This window comes from Thermobia domestica, chromosome 4 (genome assembly GCF_964235325.1).
Source record: "Thermobia domestica chromosome 4, izTheDome1.hap1.1, whole genome shotgun sequence".
Taxonomy (NCBI): Eukaryota; Metazoa; Arthropoda; class Insecta; order Zygentoma; family Lepismatidae; genus Thermobia; species Thermobia domestica.
In genome coordinates this window covers 99,143,765-99,169,762 of record NC_137457.1, presented here as the reverse complement: position 1 = coordinate 99,169,762, position 25,998 = coordinate 99,143,765, and the positions used below count along the sequence as shown (strand labels likewise).

General features: G+C 32.2%; 1 protein-coding gene across 2 annotated transcripts in view; it reads right to left on the bottom strand.

Annotated features, from left to right (window-relative positions):
* Nucleotides 1-15,206: 15,206 nt before the first annotated feature.
* The window catches only part of LOC145683338 (trypsin-1-like), a 245,934-nt gene continuing 235,142 nt past the window's right edge, over nucleotides 15,207-25,998 (bottom strand). The window contains exon 4 of one of the 2 annotated variants that reach the window (XM_081754681.1): nucleotides 15,207-15,461. In XM_081754681.1, coding sequence (XP_081610807.1) covers nucleotides 15,315-15,461 — 147 coding nt within the window. In that variant the 3' untranslated portion in view covers nucleotides 15,207-15,314. The remainder of the gene's footprint in view (nucleotides 15,462-25,998) is intronic. The other variant, XM_081754682.1, reaches the window with a different exon arrangement.

The following is a 25,998-nucleotide window of genomic DNA, read 5'->3' as shown; positions in this document are numbered from 1 at the left end:
ATTTGATAATTAATGGTAAAACTTATAAAGGAACAGAAGGTCTATGGGAATTGTTAACGACGAATACTAATAAAACCATTGAAGATTATGATGATGTCGATTTTGAACAGTACAAGGAAATAAAAATAGAATCAGATGCTGCCTTCCAAAAATATAATCGATATAAGAATGTAGCATCTAGTAGAGGTTCTAAGTACATTAATATTATCAAACCTATTTGGGATAATTATATTAAACCATCTTTACCTCCAACACCACCAAGAAAGAAAACACCAATGTCTGGAGAAGGAATTAAACAATATACAGAGATACCTAAAGAGTATGTATGGATGGATGATGTGAGAAAGTTAATTGATCGGTTAGTAGTTATAGATGGAGAAGAAAAGGCTGGAAATGATAACTTTTATAATGAAAAAGTAGGTATAGTGAGTATGATTAATAATAAGCTTTCACAATTTATTCCTAATGATCCAAAAGGTATAGGTTATTTGGTTAAGATCTTAAATACATTACCACCACGATTCTGGAATGATGAGAAGCTTGGAAAAGGATTAGTAAATGATTTGATTACTAAACTTCCAGTTGAATTACATATTCCAGGTTTTAGAATTTGCGGGGATGGGACTAAGCTCCAAGAAAGATTAGAAAGAAGTGATGAAGGTATTAACCAATTAGATGAGGCTTGTAAAGAGCATGATATATACTACAGAGACAATAAAGATACCGAGTCAAGACATATTGCAGATAAGGAACTAGAAACTAAAGAATGGAAAAGAGCATTTAGTAGTGATGCGTCAATTGGTGAACGACTAGCTGCTTTTGGGGTTGGTACTGCTATGAATGCTAAGGTTAAGTTAGGATGGGGATTATAATTTTTTAATGGTTATTATATATGATTCTTTTATGGGTATATCCCATAAAAGCGTTGTTCCATGATTTTCTTTATAATAAATGGATAGTGTTAAGAGTTACGCGTTACAAAGCTTTAAAGCAAACACAAGAACATTTAATAATTTGAATGAAGCTAACAAAGATATTGAGTTTGATTTCGATGTGGGGGATGGCTTCATACATCCCCACAAAGCAGATTGTCATATGACTTTTGAAGTTGTTGGTGCATCAGTTGGAAGAACATTTGGTGCAAATGATACTATAAAATTTGTAGATAACTTCTTACCATTCTTCTTTTCTCAAATTGAGGTTAGAAAGCATGGAGTTGTTATGGATAAGATGGAACTACCTGGAATAACATCTACAGCTATTGGAACACTAAAGATTTCCAAACCAGAAGTTGAATATCTAAAAGAAGCAGCATTTCAAACAGAAAATAAACTTGGTCTAAGAAAGGACTTTAGCGTTTTGTACCCATTAAGATTAATTCCAGGCTTCTTAATTGATTATAATGAGGTTATGAGGAAAAGTTGATTCAGAATAATATTTACAAATGCTAACAACAATAACGATATCTTGTACAAATGGACTGAATCAGGAGCAGGTGTAGCAGCTCCTCATGATGGAAAAATAACAATAAAAATTATGAAGATAAGAATGCCTATTGTTGAATACGAATCTAATTATGAAAACAAGTTAAAGTTGAATATTCTTAAAGAACCTAAAATCATGTTTTCATTCCATACTTATCAATGTGTTCCAAAGACTGTTGTAGGTTTTTTTCTTGGAGTTTGATGTTACTACGCAATTTAATTCTAGACAATTTGATATGCCTGATTTCGTAGTTGTAATGTTCCAAACTGATGGAAGTGGCAAACAAACAGCAGATGCAAGTAAGTTTGATCATTATAAGGTAAAGAATATCTATCTTAAGAGTGGAAGAAATGAGGTGTTTATTAAAGAATCAAGAAACTTAGATATTGCTAACAGGGATTATTTTAAGATGTATGAAGATTATACTGCATTTAAGAGAATAACATGTGGTAATACCGAAATGTACTATGATAATAAAGAGTTTATAGATAACAGACCAATGTATGTGATTAATTGTAGTAAGAGGAAAAATGTATCGGCAAATGAGAGAACAAACATAAAGATTGTAGTAGACTTTGCAGAAGCTGTGGCTGCTAATACTATATGTTATGCGATTTTAATTGGACAAAAGAATTTTACATATGATCCTAAGAATGAGAAAGTAGTAGAAGAGTTTTAGATAGTTAAATGCATGTTTGTATTGTTTTATGGAAGTTTTTCCATAAAACGAAATTGATAAAAAATGATGAAGATTGTATGTGTTTGCGGATTAACGCGGGGCATTGATTCAATGCCCCCTAACTTCTGAAAAATTTTTCTTATCTTCTTCGTCTACATGATCTTCGATGGCTGGAGAATGTCGTTGGGTTCATCTAGTTTGTATTGGCCTGTTCTTCTGATTGATGGTAGCGGATTAACGCGGGTCCCGTTTTCCAGGACCCGTATTTGTTTGTATGTAACTTTGTCTTCTTCATCTACGTGTATTTCAATGACGTTTGCGGTCTTCAAATGATTAAATATTTTTTGTGAAGATAAAAATTGAAGAGTGTTCATTGATTTTCTATATAACAAATACGATGTCGAGTCATATTGAACTTTTAAATAAACTTGGAAGTCTTGAACAAAACCAAGTTATTGGATTAAGAGAATTAGAATTAAATACAGAATATAAGATTGTGAAAATGGAAAAGATTAAAACTAAGTTTGAAAAGAGCATTTTAGTTGAATGTGAAGAGTTTAAGGTATTTCTTCCACCTAGATTTACAAAACACTTAACAGATAACATGATTGATGAGATCGTTAAAGATGGAATAAAAATCAAATACACTGGTTTAAAAGATATTTATCCAACTGTTGAGTTCTGTATGTGAATTTCAAATGATGATCGGATTTGTGAATCCAAAGAATAACAAAAATGATCAAAAATATGTCGTCAGAAGTAAAAAATGGAGTGGATAGAATTAAGAAATTTATACTTACTAATAATTTCCATGTAATTGTGAAAAATGTGCAGACCGAAGTTCAAATTGTTTTCGATATTAACGGCTGTCTATTCAGCTTGAATTATGATCAGTGGACAGAGTTTAAGAAATCATTGTTTCCTATTGAGAACGAGGTTAGCAGAAGGTTCCAGTATCAATATCCGAACTTGTAATTTTAAGTAAGTTTTAAGTGTATAAGTGTTTTTATAGTATCAAGACTATAAAAACTAAGACCTCTGGATATTCATAACATACTATCCTTTAAATTTTAAAGATACATGTATAAATAAGAGATTTATTTGAGTTTTTTGTAATTACATCCTTAGAGTTATTGCAATTTATAAAACAATCGATAGATAGCCAATTTATTTCTTTATCGATTGTCGTTAGAATTTTGAAAATCGGTTAATATTTAATAAAGTTATAGCAAATTCGAAATTTCGGGAAATTTCGGGAATTTTTTACGGGTTTATTTTTGAGTTTTAGGGAAAATGTTATTCTTTAAAAGAGTCTTAGAATTGAATGTAGATTACGACAGTATTTTTATTTTTTCGATTTGATGAAATTTTGTAGAGGTATTGAAAAAGAGGAACATATCCTGAGGATTATGCAACCACCTATGCATTTTATAAAATTGGCGATGTTATTAGTATTCATTCGTCGTTTGAATTTTTGAAATCGCCTTATTAGAGACCGAGCTATTGAATTTTAACGTTATTTGGGGGTAAGGCTGCCAGTGTTGCCAACTCACTTTGAACAATTACCATATTTATTAGTAATGGGGTGCATTCATCCCTATATGTTTTAAAGCGATATCTTGAAAAATTAAAATCCTGGAACCTTCCGAAAAAAATATTGAGTTGGATACACTGACTTTTTTCTTTTTTGAACATTGATGTTTTAGCTAAATTTGCCGGGTAGGTGACCATATTCAAACAGTTACTCACTTATTCAATAGATGGTGTAGCATATCATTGATTGCTGATGGGAAGGAGAGAGAAAGAAACTCGAGAGATATTTCGTCACGGATTCAATGACGTCATGTGTGATGTATTCTCCCCAAAGAGACTTCGTCATTGATATACGGCGCCCTCTGTCCACTGCTAGCTAGAAGTTCTGTTGAAGGAAGAGAGGCTAATGTGTATATATGTATGCTGATGTGAGGAGAAGGAAAGAGAATTGGATTTAGACGGTCCTCTGCTGGTACTGGAATCGTTCAAATGAATGAGTGACAGATCACCTATTCCAGTAAATGCTACATTTGTTATATTCCTTCTCATTGAATTTTTAAAACTAATTATTAACGGATTTTCAAGATTCAAGGGTCAAATGAAAGCTTTGAAACTGGAGATTAAGATGCAATAAATATATTTTGGGTAGGATTCCATTGTAATATTTTAGATGTAAGTTTTTATGACTTTAAATGTCATAAAAAATATTCAATGTCACTTTGGGTTATCCCTTTGTGTTAAAGTACTATAGCCAGTGGTGGCTTCATATTTTTGGTAGTTAGGGGGGTGGAGGGGAAATGCGCTAGAAGTTAGGTATGTATACTACTTGTATTCTGTTAAGTGGAAGAAATCAACAGATATGAAGAAAAATACCATTAGAATAAAACAAACAAAGAATGGAAAATATATTAAGAAAGGTATTTGTTCTGTATGTAGTGTTACTAAATCTCAATTCGTTAAAAAGGAATATTGACTAGAAGGTAAATGTATTAGAGAAGACATTATAGAAGAAATTCACAAACCTTCCAGAAAAAATTACCCTAGGTTAAGTGTTATTGTTAAAGGTGTAGATGATTTATGGCAAGCAGATCTTGTAGAAATGGATAGCGGAGTATTAAAAGGTGTTTCCAAATTAAATAAAGGCTATAAGTATCTGCTAACGATTATTGATGTGTTTTCGAAATATGCTTTTGCTGTTCCTGTTAAAGATAAGAGCGGCAAGAATGTTACAGAAGCATTTGAATCCATATTAAGAACAAGAAAACCTAATATCTTACAAACTGATCAAGGCAAAGAGTTTTACAATAAAGAATTTAAGAAGTTGATGGAGGAAAATAAGAAATATCATTACTCAACCTAAGTGGTAAGAAAGCTTCAGTTGTTGAGAGATTCAGTTATTGTGAAATAAAACACTTAAACAAAACATGTGGAAAAAGTTTACAACACAAGGAAATTTTAAATGGATAGAGATATTACCAACATTGGTTAGTGAGTATAGTAATAGAGCACATAGAACAGTTGGTTTAAACCCTATAGAAATTAACAAGAAAAATGAGCGAACAATATTGGAGAAAGTGTATAAGATAGAATATAAGCCTGTTAAACCCAAATACAAATTAGGCGATCATGTTCGTATAAGTAAATCGAAAGGATTATTTGAGAAAGGATATACACCTACTTGGTCGACAGAAGTATTTGTTATTAGCGAAGGTATTCCATCTAACCCGCCTACGTATAGAATTAAAGATTTAGAAGAAGAAAATGATCAAGGTAAATTTTACGAACCAGAACTACTAAAGACGAACCATAAATATGAATACTTGGTGGAGAAGGTGTTGAGAAAGAAAAGTAACAAAGTATACGTTAAATGGCTAGGATTTGATGATTCACATAATAGTTGGATAGATAAAAGTAATGTTGTAATCTAAATATAGATCTTGTCTTTTATGGAGTAATAACCATAAAAGGTTAATTTGCATGAGACAAGGATAACGAAACGTTACTCTTCAAACAACAAAGAGTACATCTTACATAGTAAAACTAGATGGTTACGAAATAAATTTAAAAATTATTTTCTAAACAATAAATATGGGTACTATGGATAGTTATCTTAGTTTAAACGATATTTGTTAAAACAGATTAAACACAATTATTGGTATGGTATTTTTGGTTATTTCAAATTGATTATAGATAAGAGTACAGAATATTTCAACGCTACTAAGTTGTGTCAAAATGGTTGAAAAGAATTTAAACATTGGACAAGGTTAGATAAATCAAAAGATCTCCTACGATATTATAACAAAAAACAGGTGGTCCACCACCAAAACTCAATTTACATAGTTGAGTCAAAAGGAACAAATAAACAAGATCTATTTGCATCAGGAACATATGTAAGAAAAGAATTGATATTGAGTATCTCGTTTTGGATTTCAAATGAGTTTTATGTTAAGTGTTACAATATAATCGAAGATTACTTCACACAAGACTTTAAACAGGATCAAGAAGACCAAAAAGAGTTGCAAATAAGAGTAGGGAAAATAGAACAAACAATGGAGAGATTAAGAATTCAAAACGAGGGCTTAAAAGAAATTGCATCACCATATACAGACGGTAATTCAAAAGATAATTGCCTAATCATATACAAGAAGAAAAAACTGAATGATCCTTTCCCTTATTATGTTATCAGATGCTAAAAGAGAAGCCTATATAAGCCTCTTAATGAAGCAGAAGAAAAATATCCGAATCATTAGATAATATACGAAAAGTTGAGAGATCCTAATATTATTAAGTTATTCAACCTAGATATTCGTAAAGGTAAGAGTAATGTATTTAGGACATCCCTATCAGAAGAAGATTTCGTTAAAGAAATTGATTGTTTATATGATCGGTTAATATCTATTCCGTATGTAGAAACTTAATTCGTAGTGATGAAAGATTTTCTATATAATAAAAATGGAGAAACATTTTGATTTGTTACATGCTAGACTTAAACTAATTCACGAAGATCTTAGCAACACTATTAGAATAACAAATGTTATTAATAGAAAAGGAGATGATATTAAAAGAAAAAGAGAATGCAGAGGACTCAGAAGAATCAAATTGGGGTAGTGCAAGTGAACATGATAATGATGGTTACGAAGGTTATAATGAAGTAGATTCTTCTTAAGTCGCAGCGGTGCTTTATGAATTATTTATATAAAAATCATGTAACGAGTGAAAATGAATTAGTAGCTTTAATGGGGTTATTTCCATTAAAGTCCTGTCTTAATAGAATGTGCTAATAAACATCATAATTTTCAGTATTAGCTGTTGTATTAGGTAACGAAAGTGATTATTTTTTTCCTATTTTCTATAATACAAGGGGATGGCATAGATACTTACCGTTAAACCTATATTTGACAATTTGTGCAATTATTTAAATATCGAAGACAAAATTAATTTTAGTAAATCATTAGGCATGCTAGATCATTTATTTAAAAATTCAACAACACAGAACTGCAAAGAGTTAGAGAATGGCTTATTAAAATCTGATGGTATGATGCTATGTGATAGTGTCTCAAAGATTTTAACTAAAGAACAATGGAATCAAATTTATGAAGGTGAATTGACCGAAACATTTATGAGAAAATATGATAACAAGATTAACTTTAAAATTATACAAGATTAACTTTAAAATTATCTGTGTATAAACATTTATCAGAGGATTTTTTGAGATATTACGATGATAAAATAAACTTCTATCTAATATCACAGTGTCAAACTTTATCAGATGAGTTTAAAAGAGATTATAAAAATAAATTTGGTCTTGTCGATTAGTTGGAAGAAGAGGAAGATGATGAGCTTCTTGATGATTTATTAGGGTGTGGAGATTATTATTACAATTCTGACCTGGTGTGATTTAGCAGAAGAGTATAGAAGACATCACCCCATAATAAACGTTAACCCTTGGGGAGATGATGATGATGGATTAGATTTCAATTACAGCGGAATTAAAACTGTTTTTGTTGAGGTAGATTGTTAAAAATGATTTAGTTTTCATTAGATCAATAGTAGCTTTCATTGGTTATTAGCATGAAAGCCATGTTCAAATACAATATTCTAATAGACATCGAGATTTCCCAAATCACATGAATATCAGCTGTTGTATTACATAACGAAAATGATTTTAAAAATTTTGGTAAATATAAAAATTGGAGAGTGAAAATAAGATTTTCTATATAATAAATTAGATAAGTAATTACAATAGATTTATTGTAGTAGAGTTAAGACAACAATGTAAAGAGAAGGGAATCAAAAGATATTCCCGATTAAGAAAACCAGAACTTCTTGACAAACTTATTGAGCATAACAATCTTATGCAATTACCATTCTACAATGTAAATAACTGTAGTGATTTAAATATAACACAGCTTAAACAAGCAGCAAAGAAATTAAATATACAAAACTACAAAACGTTAAGAAAATATCAACTTATAAGAAGACTAAACAAGAAAAACAACAAAGACGTTTTTCAAAATACAAAGCTAGAACAACAAGAACCGCAAGTAAAAAGTAAACATTTAAAAGGGATATTTCCATTTGAAGATGCTGTTATTGAAGAATCAAAACCAACACGTATACCTATAAAAGTAGAATTAGAAGAAACAGCATCAAGGAGCGTTTACAAATTATTAAAGTTGAAAACACAGGTGGTTATAAAGATCCAATAAATTTTTTAGATGCAAGAGAAAGAGTTACTATTAACAACATCATACAAGAATTAAAATTTCACCCAGTTAAAATTAATCTTGTTTTTATTTGTGACTATATTAAAGATAGAGAATATACAAGAGCGCAATTTCAAAACATCAAACGAGAGAATATTAGAATAAACTGACCTAAATAAATATATATCTTATGCAAAATAAAAACTTCGTAGAGATGTGGAAGAATTTGAAGGTAGAGGAACAGGTTGGACATTACATCAAATTAAATACTTACAAATCAGAGTAAACAAATATGTACCATTAAGAGCTTCTTCCTATATTGTACTTGCAAAACCAATTGAATATAAGAAAGCAGTGATTAATGTTAAAAATAAAGATAATAAATGTTTCTTATACGCTATTGCAAGTTACTTAAAACCTATAAATATACACCCTGAAAGATCTTCATACTATAAACGGATTGTTAATAAATTACAAAAGACATATTGTGATGGAATCGAATTTCCTGTACAGTTAAGAGCTATAATTAAGTTTGAAAGAAGTAACATTTCAATTAACGTGTATAGCTATGATAAAAAAAATTAACATCTACCCACTTGAAATCACAGAAAAAAGCAGGGAACTCATATCGATTTACTATATGTAAAAGATGGAAAAAAACATCATTTTTGTCAGGTAAAAAGCTTGTCAAGACTAATAAGAAGTCAGGGAACAAAACACGAGGAAAAACTATACTTCTGCGACAGATGTTTAACAAGACACTTTCAAACTGAGAAGCAGCTACGAGACCATGGGCTATATTGTAACCAACATGAGGCTGTTAGAATAGAACTTCCTAAATCATATGACAATCAAATAGAGTTTCAAAACTATAATCGATCCTTAAGAGTTCCATTTGTGATAATTGCTAACTTTGAATGTATCTTATGTAAGTTAAAAATAGATCATAATTGTACTAAAACAGTAAAATATTAAAACCATGAGCCAATGAGTTTTTGTAACTATGTCAAACATTCAAACGGAAACTACAAAGTCCCTGTTAGTTATATATGTCCAGCTGCTGCAAAACTATTTATTGAAATGTTACAAAAAGAAGCAATAGAAATTATGAAAATATATAAAAGGATAGTTAATATGAACTCGCTTACCGAGGAGGAAATAGAACCTTATAACGGTTCGGATACTTGTCATATATGTGAGTAAAACTTGAATGACTTACCACCAGCCGTCGAGAAAAAAATAAATATATTAAAGAAGAAAATACGGTTCTATGGCGATAAAGATGATATGAGTGAAAAAATAAAAGAATGGAAATATGAATTAAGAAAAGGTTTGTATAAGATAAATAAAAATAAGGCAAAAGTAAGAGATCATGATGATTTAACAGGAAAGTTTAGAAGTGCAGCTCACAGTTATTGCAATTTAAACTATAAAAATCCTAATTTTGTTCCATTATTTCTTCATGACTTAACTGGCTATGATATGCGTTTGTTCACTAGAGAGTTAGCTTATGATACACAGAAAATCAAACTGATCGCAAATAATGAAGAAAGGTACATAAAATATGAAAAATATTTAAAAGCAGGACCAAAAGATGAAATAAATTTAAGATTTGTTGATTCATTTAGATTTATGTCAAAGAGTTTAACAGAATTGACTAGTAATTTAAAACCAGAACAATTTCGAGAAACATTAAAGATTTTCCCAATTGATAAACTTGATCTAGTTACTACTAAAGGTGATTATCAATTTGAGTTTGTTGATTCATTTGAAAAATTGAAAGAACCTGCTCCATTATCTCCAAACAAATTTACAAACAGATTAACAGGGGAAAAAATTAGTCCTGAACGCCATAAGCTTTATGTACGAGTTTGTAAAAAATTCGATCTAATGTTAACGGAGAACTTAACTGAACATTATAACAAAACAGATGTCCTTTAATTAACAGATATATTTGAGAACTTTAGAGATGTGTGTTTAAAGGCATATGGTTTAGATCCTGCATGGTATTATACACCACCTGGCTTATCGTGGGATGCAATGTTAAAGATGACTAGAATTAAGCTAGAAATGTTAACTGATTATGAGAAAATACTAATGCTAGAAAAGCGTATACGAGGAAGAATCTTACAATGTAGTAAAAGATATGTAAAAGCTAACAACAAATGTATGCAAGATTATAATAAAGTTGAGTGTTCAAGATATTTAGCGAATCTAGATGCAAACAACCTATATGGATGGGCGATGAGTCAATACATGCCCTATAAAGACTTTAAGTGGGTTACACCTTACGTAGATATAATGAATATCCCAGACGACTCAGAAACTGGTTACATATTAGAAGTAGATTTAGAATATCCGAGGTATTTACACAACAAACATTCTGATTTACCATTAGCTTCAGAAAACATGTGTCCACCAGAATCTAAACAATCAAAACTGTTAACAACACTTTACAACTAAGAAAGATATGTAATTCGCTATAGGAACTTAAAACTATATATGTCGCTTAGAATGAAATTAAAGAAAGTGCAAAGAGTATTAGAATTCAAACAATCAGACTGGCTAAAGTAATACATTGACTTAAATACAAATATGAGAACGCAAGCTAAAAATGAGTTTGAAGAAGACTTTTATAAGCTCAGTATTCGGAAAAACAATGGAAAATATTCGAAAGAGACATTCCATACAATTGAAATTTGATCCTAAAAGAGTAAAAAAATTAATTGCAAAACCAAATTTTGATTACGGAACAATATTTACAGAGAATTTGTGTGCTATACATATGAAAAATGAGCGACTAATATTTAATAAGCCAATATATGCTGGTACGAGCGTATTAGAACTATCAAAACTATTAATGTATGATTTTCACTATAAGACTATGAAGCCGAAATATGGAAAGAACATAGATTTATGTTACATGGATACTGATAGCTTTATATATGAGATTGAGACTGATGACTTTTAGAAAGATATGGTAGAAATAATTGACCAATTTGACACGACCGAATACGAGGAAAATAGCATATATGGACTACCACTAATAAACAAGAAAGTAATAGGTAAAATGAAAGATGAGAATAAGGGAAAAATAATGACGGAGTTTATTGGGTTAAGAGCAAAGATGAATGCTTTCAAAGTAGAAAAGAAATATAAGAAAAAGGCTAAAGGAGTAACTAAAGCTGTAATATCAAAGGAGTTGCAGTTTAATGATTATAAAGAAAGCTTATTTAAAAATGTCAAAACATATAAAGACATAAACCTCATTAGAAGTTATAACCATGATATATATTGTATAACAGTTCACAAGGTAGCATTAGATTCTTCAGACGATAAAATATATATATTACGAGATGGTGTAAATACATTAGTTTGGGGTCATTATAAGATAAAGTAAAAATGTAATTATTTATGTAGTGTAGTGTAGTTTTAGATGTAAGTTTTTAGATGTAAGTTTTTATGATTTTAAGTATAGTGTAGTGTAGTTTTAGATGTAAGTTTTATGATTTTCAAATGCTATAAAAGCCTATGCAATGTCCCTTTAGGATTGTTATTATCTAAATACGTTGCGCTATGTATAGTTAGTTGGACCCCTTATGTAAAATCCTTTTGTGCTGTTCTTCTGTTCTGATCAAAAATATTGGGAGGAAGAATAAGTGTCCTAGAACCTACATATATACCCTACTCTTAGAGGTAGACATTATTTATAATTTTCGTATAATTTATTTAATATATATAAATATACTTTATTACATTTAATTTATTTTTTGTACTTTTATCCTGAATTATCTTGGATAATTTATAACGGTGTTATTAGTATACTGTATTAGATTAAGCAGAGGAATTCCGCAAATTTTCCTCCGCCTGTTTATCAAAAACATGTTCCTTTGTTATTATATAAGATCTGGCTTGCCCAGTGAGGTTGTAAACGACCGCGATATCTTGACCGTGGGAAGGAAGCATAATCATTAATCCTTTAATTGTGGTCTTGTATGAAAGGTTGTCTTTCTTTGAAATGTTGCATTTTACTTTTGAGTAAAAAGGCTTAAATATTTTAAGAGGACGGTAACACCCTGTAGATCTTTATATTTGAGTAACAATTTTTATTGTTGATAATTATTACGAGGTTTTGGTTTGATCCTCTCTCGTATAATTGTTATTTAAGTATCACGTTGCGAGACGAGAAGATAGATAAACTCTTTTTTGTTAATTACTTTATATATTTGTTGATCCTTTAATAATGATTATTAGACTAAATTACCTCAGAGATAAGTTTAATTTTTATTTGAGAATTCATATCGATAAAAGAGATTGCGAGCTTGATGTTGGATTAAGATTTTATCTAGGTGCAGAAGCTAAATATATATATGTCTGCTCGACCTTAAGATCTTGCATGATCTAAGATCAGATCCGCGTGAGCCAGATCTGTTTCTACCCTTTAAGTTTTTAGTACGAAAGTACCAAATACTAGTAATATTTATTTTTTAAGATTAAGAATAATGTGTATTACTTTAGCACATAAGTGCATTAGATTTAGGGACCAATAATGAATTGTTGAATCCAGGTAATAATGTATTACTATTATCTAATGGGTGTTATTTCTTATTTGATTTTGACTGTTTGTCTTTTAGTTGGTGTTGCGTTTTTAACTTTATTTCAGCGGATGGTTTTAAGATAAATTCAAAGTCGCAGGAGTCTAATAAGGTGGGTATTTGTGATTTGCCACGGGCTTTTGCAGCTGCTATTAAGTTATTTACTAAGGAGCAAGTTTTTCCAATTATATCTAATTATTATCCTTACTATCTGTTTCCTGTTTTTAGTTTGTTTCTATCTTTGTTAGTTTGATTAAGAACTCCTTATTTAAGTATTATGTTGACTTTTTCATTAGGATTGTTGTTTCGTGTGTTGTACTAGATTGAGTGTGTATACTGTAATAATCGCTGGATGATCATCTAACTCTTCGTACTGCCTATTTGGAAGGTTGCGAGGTGTTGCACAAACTATTCCTTATGAATTCAGTTTAGCTGTGAGTTTGTTGTCTGTTGTGTTTTTTGGCGAAGAGATATAGATTGCTGAATTTTGATTATTTTCAGGAAGAATTGTGATTTTTTAAACAACATTTACCTTAGCTTTAGTATGATTTGCTTCTTCTTTAGCAGAAACGAATCGAACTCCTTTGGACTTTGCTAAAGCTGAGGCTGAACTTGACTCAGGGTTTAATATTGAATATAGATCGGGGGAGTTTGCTTTTATTTTATGGCCTAGTATGCAAGAATTTTATTAATGAGAGTTATGTTTTATGTCTTATTTTTAGGACATGATATGTTTGTATTTTGTTTTTGTATTGCAGTATTTATTTCCTTTGGATTTATTTGAGTACGGGTGACCTCGATTTCGATATGATAAAGTAACTTACCTTGCTTGAAAGTGTTTTTTGTCCCCTTCTCTTGATTATCTTTTATTCTTAGGGGTATGAAGCTTCTTTTATTTATTTCTTAATTTAAGTGTATTAAATTGAGGATAAATTTCTTATAACTTCGATCTGTTGTATGAATAAAGAACTCATATTCTCATCCATTATTCTCATTTACTATTGTTATGGTAAAATTTATGTAATTATTTCCATATAGCAAAGTTCGTTAGGCTCGCGCCTTCAATGGCTAGGGATTTTTGAACGTACAATATAACTCCTTGGTAATAATGAGCTGCTTGAACGAATTCTCTTAACCTAAATGTGTGACTCTAATTCTTTCCAAGATGCGTTTGCTTGAAACAATTAAGTTTAAAATTTACGTGCACATTTCAGTATTTTCTTTTAGCGTTATGTTGCAGGAATAGCTTGCTCATTCGAAATGATTACTACGAGAAATATTAATTGAGAAGTGAACATTTAGAGAGTCTTTTCTATCATTTCGACAGTTTGTAATCATTTTTATATTATAACATATTTTGACATTAAAACACATAGATACCTTTAAGAAAGGAATGAGCAGTTTCCGACAATAGTCACGAACAAATTGTTGAAATTCCAGATATCCAGTTTATGATATTTCTAACCATAAGAACTCTGAAACTTACACAAGTACCAACAAGTTAATTTCGTTAGCTTTAAAACGTTTATGCTTTGCCTTGTGTTTTAACAATGTTTTTTAACAACGGGTTCCCTACTGTGATTGTATAATTTGTAGAAATACTGGAAACTCTTCAGTCAGTTGCTCTTATGGGATTGTAAACTTATTTTTTCTACTGTAAACTGAAGTTTAATTTTGAGACAGTTTGACCTAGCTTCCAAAAATAATCTCCTTTCAACAATGATCTAGAGCAATATATCTAAACTCCTACTTTCGAGTTCCACAATCAACTATGTACTGCGTTCTACTTCAAATTTATTTTTACTTCTGAATTAGAACAACCCAAATATGATTTATCATTTTATAAAGAATAATCGCCGTGTAAGGATTAAGAACATGACAAATTGAAATATTCAATTTGCTAGAATGAAATGTTATGTTCAAGAAACTCTTTATTTTTATTTATTTTTTCCTATGGTTGTTTAATGTAACACTTTGTATGTATGTATCATTCGTAACAGTTGTCTAGAAATCACCCATTTACCTAGAAACAAAAATATAACAATCTAAAGCGCATTAAGTGAAATGAGTGGGGATTAGAGAACATAACAATATATGGGTTGTTTAATTCAGGAAATATAAGTGTATATTATAGGTTAAGCTTATTTCGTATTTGTGTTTCCATTCCATATATCAACAGAGAAGGAGGAGAGTTAAACAAATACAGTATCCACTTAACATGAATTTTTATTGAATGATGGCCAATATATGACCAAGACTTTGTTAAAATTAAATATTATACAAATTTCTTTACACGTTTCTACTATGCCATTATACTTATTGGTCAATAATCCTATAAATAAAATTAAGATATTTTGTAACATCTGTAAACACTCCAGGTTTAGGAGCAAAAGAACATTGGTCCCCCCAGGATACAATGCCATATTGCACGTCACCTAGTAGAAGAGGTCCACCGCTATCACCCTGAAAGAAAAAAATATACTATATTTATAAAGTTTATTTTAGTAAGTATATTATTCATTAATGCTTTCTTAGAGTAGTATTAATGAAACTTACTTTTACGTAAATCAATGCAAGTTATTAAAAAATAAGTAGATTTTCAAGAATATGTACAGAAGTATTTATTTGCGAGATATAGTGTACACAATGAAGTAAATTGACTTGGACATTTATTTGTTTATATGTCCAGTTTATTCAGTGTTGTTATAATACAAATACTAAAAAGGAGTAGACTAATTTATGAATCTAGTTAAAGACGATTAAATAACTCCAAATTATGCAATAGCCTATGAATACTGAGAAAATAATCACAAAGCAGTAATTTAAGTATATCTATTGTTGTTATATCGTTTCAATTACGATGTCTACCGCAACGTGAACGACCCAGATTATAACTAACCAACATTCCTACTGATTGTTTATTGATTATATATGGTTTGTAATGATACATTGGAAATGGAACTTTTGTAATGATAAATTGGAAATTGAACTTTTGTGCCGACGTCTGGTAATAATGTAGGCGCCGTTGGTGCAGGGTATAAAACCCACACAAATTATTAATAAAAAACTTTTCATTACAATGGAATTTGGGAGAGTGCATTTGAAATATAAAGGCGTGGTGAAGTGGCGTAGTGATTTTTTTTGAAGCTAGTGATTTTTTTTTACTACAGAATAAAAGTTATTTCTGATGACACTTATGGAATTATAAATTAAGGCTTCACAATCACTGATATAAATACTTAGTCCGTCTAACATAGCCATAAAAAATTGCAAACTTCATTCGTATATAATTGTAACACCAAAATTGCTTATACAAGTATTCAATTTATACTCCTATTCAACTCTATTTGAATATATTAGTCACTTTCAAGAAAATATAATAAATACTTATCCAGGCTATATCGGAATATCAGAAATTCACTACAATTCAAAACGTAATATAACAAAGTGTCGGAACTTTCCATGATTTGCACCATTTACGACTAATATTCAGAGGATGTGCTCTCGTCGTTGCATTCAATTTCCAATGACCAGAAAGGTGGTCAGTTTACTACCTCCAGAACTAGTAGTCCTAATATAGCCACCCATCAGAAGTGGCGCTAGTTTTAAAATGGTCCTTTTTTATATAATAATCTTACAACATGCTACAGGTTCCCGAGCTGTCTAAATAGAAAGAACCATTCCTTTCTCTCATGTGATAATTCTAAATAGTCGAAATTTGTGATATGATTCCGGTCTCCTACTTGTGCACCTAAAACAAATTCAACCATGTTTGCACGTTATGCTTCAGTACAGATAAAATGGCTGTGCTGCTCACTGCAGAAAGGGCTTAATGAAATATACGATGAACGTTTTTCAAATGTAAACGACGTTCCTAATGTCATAAATAGTAAGAAAAATTAAAGAAGAAAGCTATTTGTCTATTTATTTATTATGAATTACTTGAATAGACTTAAATATTATGGCACAAAATTGTAGTGCATTAATTGCATTATTGAAATTGTTTGGAGCCCGTGGTAATAAGCTGATTAATGTTCTCATATTCACTGACCGATCTTACGAGGCCAGTTTTATTTATTCTTAAGAAACATTATCAACATAAAATCATACTAATTAAATAGCAGGATGCTCATAATTTGTATGCAACTATCTGAAGGATTCACTTGTTATTCTGTCATCGAAAACTCACGGAAATTAACAAATGAAAAACATTTCCACAAATAAAAATCAACTGAATTCTCTACCGACTTTAACACAAGCAGACACAAACGTAAGATTATTGTAATGTTCATGAATATTCTAAGAATTCATCTGTGCTATTATCGAAGTACTTGAAACATTAGCAATATTCTAAAAGTAACCAAAATTTCTGTCGCCTTTTACTAAAGTATGTGTTCAATTGACCCTCATTTTGCGAGTTGAATAGGAATGCCGATAAGGCGAAAGCAACTTTTGTTGTGAGTATATCCAATATACTACGTGACTGTGGAAATTCAGTTACACCGTGTACTTGCGTAAAGACAGACCTCCAAAGATCGTCATAAGGTCGTGTATGCTAAACGAGTTCAAACAGGGTGTAAACCTGGCCCGTGCTGCGATACTAATGAGGGCGGTGGACAGGTCTTTTAAAAGGGCGCCCTTACAAACGGGAATATATATATATAATCTTATGTACAGACTTTGTAAGAAAGTATGGGTGCCATTTATATCAAAATCACCACCGAATTTGTTTTAGTATTAACGTAAATAACTAATTTGTGAAAACCACGAAACGAAATTCTCTTTACTAGAGATAAACTTTTTAGTTCTTGTAACAGTATTTGTGTCAAATAAAAAGAAGATAAATATATCAACAACTTAATGTAGCTCTATTGCCTATGTACACTGAAGATTCAGTGTCACGTTTGCAAAAGCTCTCCATTTATTTCTGTCCTTAGCCAACTTGATCTAGTTTCTACTTTCTATACCTGTTTCTGCAGGATGCATCTTAATACCCTCCTATCTGTGCCAATGTCTTCCTAATGGTCGTTTTCTTATTTGAATTTCCATTTAAAACTTCGAAAGCGATCCTACTTCCTTACATTTTGGCTACATGAACTGCCCATCTCAGCCGCTTAGATTTGATGACGCTAACAATGTTTGGTAAACGCAATTATGCACATCCTCGTTATGAAGTTTCCGTCATTCCTCATTCCCTTTCCTCTTGGAGTCTAAATCTTGTTTTCAAATACTTTCAGTCTGCGATTTTCCGTCAGAGTTAGTGACCATGTTTCGCAACCTTGTAGCACAACAGGCATGATTATCATTTTATATTTTAAGCTGTAAATTCTTCAACAGAATTCGCGACACAAAAGAATTTTAACTCAATAATAACACGAAATCCCTGCTTTCAGTTGACATCAAATATCTTAGTGATTATGGTTTTGGTCTGTTAATAATTATTCTACATATTTGAAAGTATCCTGTTTGTCGAATGTAAACATTATCTGGTATTTTAACGCATCCATAAAATGCAGTATTACGATCCCGACAAATTTCCATGTATTTAGTTTTCTCTCCAATTACTTCTAAGTTCATATCCCTGGAAGCGTTAATTAAGATTTCTGCATTACTTTCTATTCTTCTAATATTTCTATAAAATTTACATCATCAGCGTAGACCATCACCTGGTAAATACAATTCAGCTCTAGGACATGATTGCTGTCTTTGATTTTTCTTGTAGTGTTCTCCAAAACAAAGTTAAATAATAATGGCGAAAATGCATCTCCTTGTTTTGGGTCATTCTAGACGTTAAAGCTCGTCAACGAGACTTTCTCCATGCGAACTTTACTTTGGGATTCATTTAAACATATCTTAATTAATCTAACTTTTTCGGCATTCCAATCTCTGTAAGCATGTTGTTCAACTTTTCCCTCCAAGCCGAGTCTAAAGTCAATAACTGATGTGCTCGGATATTGTATTCCGTTTATATTCAAGTATTAGTTGAATGGTAAATATCTGGTCGATAGTTGATAGGTTTTACCTAAATCCGCTCTGATAATCTCCAATAACTTGATCTGCGTGTGGAGGCAATCTTTCTAATTGAATGTTTAAGAGGACATATTGGATGCTGACGGAAGAGAAATGTCTTAATAATTATTACAATCAGTTTTGTTGCTTTTCTTCTGAACTGGAACAATGGTTGATTCTTCTCACTTATGTGGTAATTAATCCTTGTTCCAGAAAGGAGAATGAGTATGTGTATCTTGCTGTACAATTTTCCCCTCCAGCTAAAATTAAGTCAGCCACACTTCCGTCTACACCCAAAGAGGTGTGTTTCTTTAGTTTTCTAATAGCGATTTCTGTCTGGTTAGGTTCTGGAATATACGATTATGCTGTGTGCATATCACTTTCTCCACGAACATTAGTTTTTGACTATATGTTAAAGAAATCGTCAAAGAAATCTTTCCATCTATTTAAGATGCTATCCTGGTCAGTGAGAACTCTTCCGTTGGCTTTCTTTAACATACAAGCACAAGGTTGATATGCTTCTTAGTGCTTTTGTTTTTGTTTTTTAATATTATCTTCAAGTTAATTAATTTTAGCTTTCAAAAATAGCGCTCCTTTGTTCTAAAAGTTTTGGAAGTTTTCCGCTAGATGACAATTAAGTTTTATGTAGTTATTTCGTTCCGATTTTCTTAACCAACGCAGTTTCTTCTGTTTTCTCTTCTCTGCTACTTTAGTGCATTCCTGGTTGAACCATGGTTTGTTCCTACGTATCTCTGCGTTCCCCAATTTTTCTTTTGCTGAAATTTTAATGTTATTTCTAATTTCAACCAAGTATCCTGAACACTAGTGCATTCCGAACCTTCTAAAATCGAAGATCTATTTGACACTTTAATCTGGCTCTCATCTCACCTGACTCTCTTCAATTTTTTTTAAACTAAACCGTTCCGTTTTCAGATATTGAATATTTCCTTTATTCGACGATAGTCTCTCTCTCTTGTTATCGCTGCTACCATGTGGTAATTGGTATCACAATCAGTTCCTCTGAACGACCGAACATTAATTGTGCTAGACTGTTTTCTTCTGTCTACTAAAACGTGATCAGTTTGATTATGTATTTTTCCCTCTGATGAAACCCAAGTATATTTGTGAATGCCGCGATGTGGGAATTTTGTAATCTTCACGACAAGGATTCTGGATGTTGCAAAATTCACGAGTCTAGCGCCTTGTCACAACCACTCTTATCGAGACATTTATTCCCTATAGTCACATTTAAATATGACTGAATTTAAATAGCAAGAAGCAGTTTCCTTAAAAACAATTAATCTTTCCGAAAATATACCGTGAAATAAATTATTTTTGGTTTTAACGTTAATTGCCATAGGAGGAAAACGATAATAGATAACGAGAAACTGATTTGATGCGAATTCATGTCAGCAAAAATATATTTAAATCTCCGATCTTTATTTTTCCAGGGGAATCACATCATGTAGGAACCTCTTACATTTTAGGCTTGTAACCTCTTACATTTTAGGTTTGGTTTATCACCATATAGGAACAACGGTAAGAGATAATAAAAGAACTTGTAATGTGAAGTGAAAATCACTTCTTTTATGTTAATCATCATTGAAACTATAAAATGTTAATTTCTACAAATTTCAGCATGTTTAGAGGTTTAATGTATGAGATAGCATTTTCTCAGGTGCTATCCTCATTCCCATCAGACTAATGTTGGACATAAATGTCCTTAACCTTGTGGTGGGAGCTACGGAACGCATTTTTGTACCTGGATGGATCACCGATACAATCACGATGTAACGGTTTGAATCACCCACCAAGTTACATAGAAAGTCCTATGTTTCTTATAGTTTGAGTCTCACTTAAAGCTCTTTTCAAATTGGGAATGGTAGAAACTATTTCTGGTTTTAATGTTTATTATTAGATCATAGACAATAATAGATAGCTAGAAGCAGTATCTTCGAAAACAATCAATCCTTCCGAAAATATATTTTACCACCCCTTTTAATACTCTTTTCAAATTGAGAATGGTTGATAACATTTTTTGTTTTAACGTTAATTCCGATGCAGCAAAAACGATAACATATAACGAGAAACAGCTTTTATGTGAATTCCGTTCAACACCAACATACTTAAATCTTCGATCTTTATTTTTCCAGGGGAACTACATGATGTAGAAACCAGTTACACATAGCAGCAACGGTAAGAGATAACAAAAGAGATTGCAATGTAAAGTGGAACTCACTTCTTCTATGTTAATCGTTGTTGAGACAATAAAGTGTTAATTTCTAAAACTGTCAGCTAAATTAGATGATTAGCGAATGGAAGAGTTTTTCCAGTTGTTATCCACTAACAGATTCTTAACTTCTCATCTCGCTTCAATTTAAGCTTCTAAGACCACGAAACACATAGCATAACCTTCCTGTTTGTCAATGCGGACTTTTGTATAGATTGTAGTGTCACGTCTCTTCCATCATGCTTTTTTCGTAAGTTATTGTACTAGCTAGCTAGGTAGTACAGCGCTTACATCTGGTGTTATGGTTCCGAGTTCGATCCCAGGCCAAGTAAGCTTGTGGTGTAAAAATCGTGTCCGTTGACTTTCTCGGGATTATTCCGCTTCCTTACAATATATCATTTCAACAATTTTTCATCGTTATTCATTTATCTTAACCATCCCTTCACCTTAGCCTAAAGGAGATATTTGTACGACGTTAATTTAAAGATTGCATCATCATGTTTGCATACGTTTTTCCATTCAACGCTAATAACATTCTTCCACTTCGTCGTGTGTCTGCTCTTATCGTTAGCATATAAATTTTCACATTTTAATAAAAGAAACGAGAAATCGTCATACACCAGACTTAAGTAAAATTACTTCGATTAGGAAATCTTTGAAGAAAATTTTGTGTCGAGGGCCATTCTGCATGTCCTTCATGATACAGTTCGTTCTCACCCAAAGTTCCAAACCAATTTCATTTTTTCTCTTGTACAAGTTTGTCAATACTCTCCCTTTTCGTTTTCCACCCTTCCAAGTTGATTACCTACATTCTTCTCCACATCTACAATACTGAAGTCAACAGTATTTTACATAACTTTTGGGTGACGTTTATTTTCTGTTCCATATAGTTATAATACTTCACATAGAATATTATGTATCTTTGCTTAATTTCTTATTCATGGGCCCACAAAATAAGACATTTCTCGTTTGAAATACTTCTTTCGACTTTCCTATTCTTTCTTTGTTTTTCATTCAAGTTCGCACTTTATGTCGTATGAAATAACTACCGAGATGTAACAGTATAAACAAACTTTAATACAAAACGTACAAATGCGGTGCGGATTGAAAGAATTGTAAGGAAGATCAAAAACTGAAGCCTCAAAATACTAATACCAACTAGTATTGTCAACGAAACGAGAAAATTCTCGACCCGAAAAGAGACAAGATTCGAATCGACAAGTACAATTTGAAATCAGAAACGGTACACAAACATCCGACACTCGTTTGCAGCATTAGCTCACCCAAGTTTTACATCTCAAACATTGGTTTAATGTTATATTAGTTGTGTATACAAACTATAAATTGATAGTTTTTTTACGAAAACAATGAATAGCATTTATGAGAGTTAAAGATATACGAATCACTACACGATACCGTCCAACAATAAACACAGCCCAGTCTATATATTCTTATATCACACCCTTCATGTGTCTAGTAAAACGAAAGGATACTGATACCTTCTAAATGAGATTAAAAATCAAGTCAGAGTATACATTTTGTACATAAATTTCCAAAATGAGAGCAAGAGACGAAAGTTTTCCGAGAATGGTGACGAGACAGAATAGTTCGGGAATCAAGACCAGAGGATTCCTGAGCACTTCTACAAAATTTATGAGAAGGACCAGCCCCACGGTAGGAGTCATAGGAAAGGGGCTCCATTCTGTTTCCTCTGTTGTAAATTCAGGCTATAATGATCATCAAAAATCAAATGGTACCGACTTAATCGGTTACTATGGCAGCTAGGGTATTGCAAAAAAAAAACAACCTTTTTTTCGTATATTTATTGTGCCCCTCAAAAATAATTTTTCAGTTGAAAGCGCACATACATAACACGAAGTAATTTTTTCAATGTTTTTCTTTACAGATTACAACCAAGGCAGAAATGATTAAAATTATGGAAAAAGAACCACCTCTGGACGCCGTTCCTCCAATTTCATCAACACTAGACCAACCAGTGCTTCAAAAGAATGACAAACAATTGTCTGAAACATAGCTCTTGGGTAATTTATTGCAACATTTGACCCCGAGAAAAGCATCACAATTGCCCAACAATAGGGACGTGTTTCGCTACTTTTTTTTTCTCAATCGTAGACTCATCCAGAAAGATAAAAGAAATGATGTTATAAAACACGGTATTCTGAAGGCTGAGCAATTTTGGAAACTTTCTGGCATTCCTCTAACTGCTATCAAATCTGGACGTTCCAAAGCAAAACTCAATAAATTAATTGTTCAATACGAGAAACTGAGGAACCACAAAGCAAGAAAGAACTTCTCAATTGAGTGTGAAAGCTTTCCCAAATCTCTTCGCCTAATCTTTGACGTAGCGCATGACAAATGCTATTTCTATTACCGAACATGACAGAAGTAGAACTAGGAAAATGGTTCTGGAAGATATGCAATTTTTAGAAGATCAGCCAACATGTCGGAAAATTGAGTTAGCTGGTCTTGATAAGACACATTTTACGAAAGTTGTGAGGAAATTATCATCATGTAAAGGAAATTGAGCGTGCTGCGAGGGAGAAGCGTCGACAAGAAGAAGCTTCAAGAAAGATAGACACAAGTACTATCCTGGAAATTGATGAGATCGATAGCCTTGATTAAAGTGATACGGGTAGCTTGGAAGTTGAACCTGAACCAACGGACGATCCTCTGTTTGTATTTCCATCAACAAGCAATGTTGGAGCTGGTACATGCACTGTTCGTAGAAAAAGTGCATTGATTGATTTGAAACTACCCAGAAATCCATTTACAAGCCATATCATATCAACTACGGGGAAAAGACTTAATCTATCAAGTGGTCAACGAACAGCGTTCATGGGAGCAATTTTTATAGGAGGAGGATTTCCATTTTGAAAAGCTATTCTTTCAATTAAAAGCACATGGACAGCAGGTAAAGAAGTTAGGAAATCATTATCTCAAACTATTAAGACTACGTTCATAGCACAGAAGCATTCAACACTACATTGGGATGGTAAATTGTTCCAGACATCAAAAGAGAAAACAAAGGAAGATTAACGAGTCTGGTAACTGACATCCCATTCTGTGAAAAAGGCAGAATTCTTGGTATCCCAGTAATTACACGCACAACAAGTGAAGAACAAGCAAGAGGTACGTTTTCCCTTGCAAATGTGTGGAATGTTTCCGTTAATGTAAGATTCATTGTTTTTGACACTACAGCTTCGAACTCAGGATGGAAAAGTGAAGCGTGTGTTCACTTGGAAAACCTCTTTGACAAGAAATGGTTTATATTAGCTTGTACGTTATCATATATTTAAAACAATCCTAAGTTCTGTTCACAAAGAATTGTTTGGTGCAATATCAGGTCCTCAAAGCTCGAATTTATTCAATTCATTTATTTGTCATCTACTAACACAGAAGCTGGTTATCAAAATCAAAGACAGGGGGCTGAAACTCACTATAAAAATTCTAAGCAAACACTGAAGAGAATACTTTCAAATGCAAATAACTTGCTACCTCGCCATGCCTATTGAGAGTGTGCTGAATTGATGCTGGGTGAGACACCTGAAAGAGGAATACACTGGCTGACACCAAAGGCAGCGCATCATGATCGATGGATGCCATCCATTTTGTATCCTGCAAAGATGTTTTCTTTCAGTGCCCAAGCAGGGTATGACAAGGGTATGATTAGTAAACTGGAAGCACTATGTACATTTAATGCCCTATTTTACCTTGTAAACTGGCTCTCTTCATCCATTGGGGCCGATGAAGCGTGTAATGATATCAAGCTATGGCAAGATTTAAACAAGTATTGCAAATATGATCCACCAGTTGTAAATTCAGTCATAAAAGCCATGGAAAGGCACATCTGGTACTTAACCGAAGAATGTGCTGTGTGCACTCTATTTTCGAACAGACGTCCCTCTTCAGAACGACAACAGCTTGCTCGAACATTGCTCCGAATTCCTCTGTCAAAAAAGTTTGAAAGGGGCATACATTTTTCCTATTCTTAGCCACAGTGCAAACCTCTCATCCCTTATTCGGGCTAACTTCTAGTTTTTGTTCAACAGCATTGACGCCGACTGGCTAGGAGAACCTGTTAGTGAGTGGCACAACGATCCTGATTTCCAAGAAGCTGAGATATATGTGCGGCATGTCAAAGTGGTGAATAATATGTCGGAACGGGCTCTGAAACTAATCCAAGACTTCTCAACAAGTCTTACCAATGATGCAACACAAAAACAGTTTTTATTACACGTGGTCGAATATCACCGGAAACAAATCCCAAACTTTCGAAAAGAGACATTAAACAAATTAGAATATGAGTCTGTAAGGTATGATTCTAAAGAATTATTCAATGTGTTGTAAATTGATCAATATTTACGTTAACAAGATACATATTTTATGTGTAAACATACATACATACATACATACATACATACATTCTAAATCAAAAAGCGGCGACATTTTGTCACTGAAAAAGAAAGTTAGATATATTAAAGGCCCTGTTATTTTCACAGCTAGGGCCCTTAATAGGAAGGAATATACTTTCTAAGGAATATCACAGCTTACGGCCCCATCAAACCTAAATCTGGCACTTACAAGGTTCACCATGTATTTGCGAAGGGAAGTGCTATTAATCGTTTGCTGCAAAGCAAGGTGAAATAGAGTTTTAAAAGTTCAGGAAGGTAGTTGATTTTTCATTGCAGAATGCAGTTATTAGTAGATGTGTTAAAGTGTCCGAGTCAAGAGAAAATATGG